Source organism: Triticum aestivum, chromosome 5A, assembly GCF_018294505.1.
Source record: "Triticum aestivum cultivar Chinese Spring chromosome 5A, IWGSC CS RefSeq v2.1, whole genome shotgun sequence".
Lineage (NCBI taxonomy): Eukaryota > Viridiplantae > Streptophyta > Magnoliopsida > Poales > Poaceae > Triticum > Triticum aestivum.
In genome coordinates this window covers 74158182-74160793 of record NC_057806.1, presented here as the reverse complement: position 1 = coordinate 74160793, position 2612 = coordinate 74158182, and the positions used below count along the sequence as shown (strand labels likewise).

The 2612-nt window shown below is 46.8% G+C and overlaps 1 protein-coding gene across 1 annotated transcript; it reads left to right on the top strand.

The window, feature by feature from the left end:
- Positions 1 to 699: 699 nt before the first annotated feature.
- Positions 700 to 2341, top strand: LOC123106621 (F-box protein At4g09920-like). Its single transcript, XM_044528724.1, has 3 exons — positions 700 to 1679; positions 1813 to 1953; positions 2056 to 2341. Exons 1-3 carry the CDS (start codon positions 741 to 743, stop codon positions 2137 to 2139), a joined length of 1164 nt encoding a protein of 387 aa, XP_044384659.1. The 5' UTR covers positions 700 to 740; the 3' UTR covers positions 2140 to 2341.
- Positions 2342 to 2612: the final 271 nt, after the last annotated feature.

The following is a 2612-nucleotide window of genomic DNA, read 5'->3' as shown; positions in this document are numbered from 1 at the left end:
ACAGGGTACCTCCTATTGTTCAAATCTGCGAGGTTATATTACCCCTGTCTTATTGTTATTAATTAATTTAGTGAATATACCCCCGGCGCGGCCGGGTTCTTGGCTATATGGATCTTCACTTAGGTTGATGGTCTTCATCTAAAATTTTGGTTTGATGGAGGACTCGATTGTTGGGGAGCAATGAAAAATAGAGAGGAAGGTTGGAGGAAGCAACGGTGGACATGAAATATGAAATCGAAAAGAAGCATTGGTGGAGGAAGCCATGCCCTTCTCATGATCCTTCGCATAGAATCGCCACGGTAAAAACTGTCAGAACAGTGTAATGTATTAATGCCTCGATCGTTATTACTGACTGAAGAAACTACACGGAATTCCATAAAATGTCAGAACACTGAAATATATTGGTCCCCCTCATTCCCGACTCACCGCCGTCCTAGCGATCCACCGTCTCCTGGCTGTCGCTAGCTTTGATGCCCTTCTCTTTTGCAACAAATTAAAGCTGCAGCTGGACGGATATCCTTTTTGACGCCCAGTGCAGGTTTGCTCCCATGCCCACATGTCACACCACGGGCAGTTTCTACTTGCTCACGCCAGCTTACCATTTACTCACAGCGGACAGTAGGGTTCGGCTGTCATCCTCAGAAGCGACCCTCGTGCTGCTACGATCCTGACCTCCACCACCAAACTTCCAAACCTAATTCTCCTCACCGCCGGAATAGCAGCCGTCTCTGGCAAAGGAGATGGAGGCCGGCGGTAGTAGTAGGAGGAGTGAGACTACCAGCAGGAAGAGGAAGTCAGCTGCACTCGAGGGCGAGGGCAGTCCGGCTCCGGCGCCGGCGGCGCCGGCAGCTCCCGATCCCGGAGCGGCTGACCACGATGGTTGTGGGGGCGGGCGAGATCTCCACTTCAGCGACCTCCCCGACGACGTACTCCGCAAGATTATTTCGGTCCTCCCCATGAAGCAACGCGGTCGCACGCAGATCCTCGCGAAACGGTGGCTTCCCCTCTGGCGCTCTCTTCCTCTCAACATCGACTGCGGTGAAATCGCCCGTTCTAATCATGGTAAGCTCGGTGATGTGTTACAACGCATAATTTCCTCCCACCAAGGCGACTGCCACCGCTTCTGCATTCGCCCATTCTTGGCCACGAACATGGAGAACGATGCTGCCGTGGACGCCTGTCTCCTGTCCCCCGCTCTGAATAAACTCAAGGAGCTTGAGTTCTACCGTCGGCCGTGGGACAATTGGCAGCGGGTGCCGGCACCAACATCTATCTTCCGTTTTTCGCCCACCCTCTGTGTCGCCCAATTCGGGCATTGCGCACTCACGGACGACATCGTTCAAGGGCTTCACTTCCCGCAGCTTAAGAAGCTCGGTCTTGATTATGTCTTCCTCTCGGAGTTCTCACTCAGCAGCATGATTGCCGGCAGCCCTTCTCTCGAGGTCTTGCTAATTATTCGGTGCAGTGTAGCCCGTTGCCTCCGGATCAATTCATTTACCCTTAGAAGCATTGAAGTCGACAATTCTTCACCAGATCCATCCATGGAGGAGCTGATCATCGAGAGTGCCCCTCATCTTGAAAGATTATTCCATCTTGATCAGAACGAGGATTTGCATGTATCAGTGCTCTCGGCGCCTAAGTTCATCAGGCTCGTGTTTGGTTCCACAGATATTCATCAGGTAACTGATCTTCTTCATTTTTACCATCCTTAGCCTTCTATATAAATTGCATTTCAGTGCATACAGAAATTACATATGCTCTGCAAACATATGTATATTATTTTCTAATGTTGGATTTCATGCTTTTATGAAGGGACCGCGCATTGCAATTGTTAGCCTTTCAACAGCACTGTCCAGAATCAAGTCTTTGCAAGTCTGTATGCGTACTCTATGTTTGGACATGGTTATTGAATTGATGAGTTGTTTTCCATGCATGGAGAAGTTGTACATTCAGGTGATCATTGTTTCACCAATAGTACATTTTGTTTGATTACTTTATTGATCTACTTCTTGTTCTGAAGTTGTTATGCATTTGGTTTGTCAATGTTCTTTTCAGTGCGAGAAATCTGGGACGAAGAATTTGTGGCGTCGTAAACACCGGGACCTTCTTAGATCTTTTGTCATCCGTCTAAAAAAATAGTTTTGGATTATTATCAGGCCAAAAAATCTGACATTGATTTTGTAACCTTTTTCATACTGAATGCTAGAGCTCTAGAGTCGATGACGGTTTTAGTCAAGAGCAACGATGAGGAGTTCTTGGCAAAACAGCGTCAGAAGCTTGTGCTAGAGAGCAGGGCTTCAGATGGGGCTGAAATTAATTTCATACTCAAGGTGGACGCAAATCCTGGGACATATTATAGTATAAGTCTGTGATTTCGATTTAATGTACATATGGATGTGTGTTGTATTGGTAACTCATGAGCTTTTCATATTAGCGAATAAAAGAATTTAAGATGGATGTGTGATTGGGCAATGCATATTTGGGCAATTAGTATTTAGAATGCTTTCCCAACCGAATTCTCACTTTCAACGGTAGTTAGAGTTAACCCTCAAAAGGCGAAATCAAACAAAAGATATGCAAATCCACCATGTAAACACTCGGCATAGGCAATT

Excerpts from the sequence above, each read along its gene's own strand:
- LOC123106621 (XM_044528724.1), top strand. The coding sequence starts at position 741 with ATGGAGGCCGGCGGTAGTAGTAGGAGGAGTGAGACTACCAGCAGGAAG. Across the intron at positions 1,680-1,812 it reads GTTCCACAGATATTCATCAG|GGACCGCGCATTGCAATTGT; the intron begins GTAACTGATCTT and ends GCTTTTATGAAG. Across the intron at positions 1,954-2,055 it reads TGGAGAAGTTGTACATTCAG|TGCGAGAAATCTGGGACGAA; the intron begins GTGATCATTGTT and ends TGTTCTTTTCAG.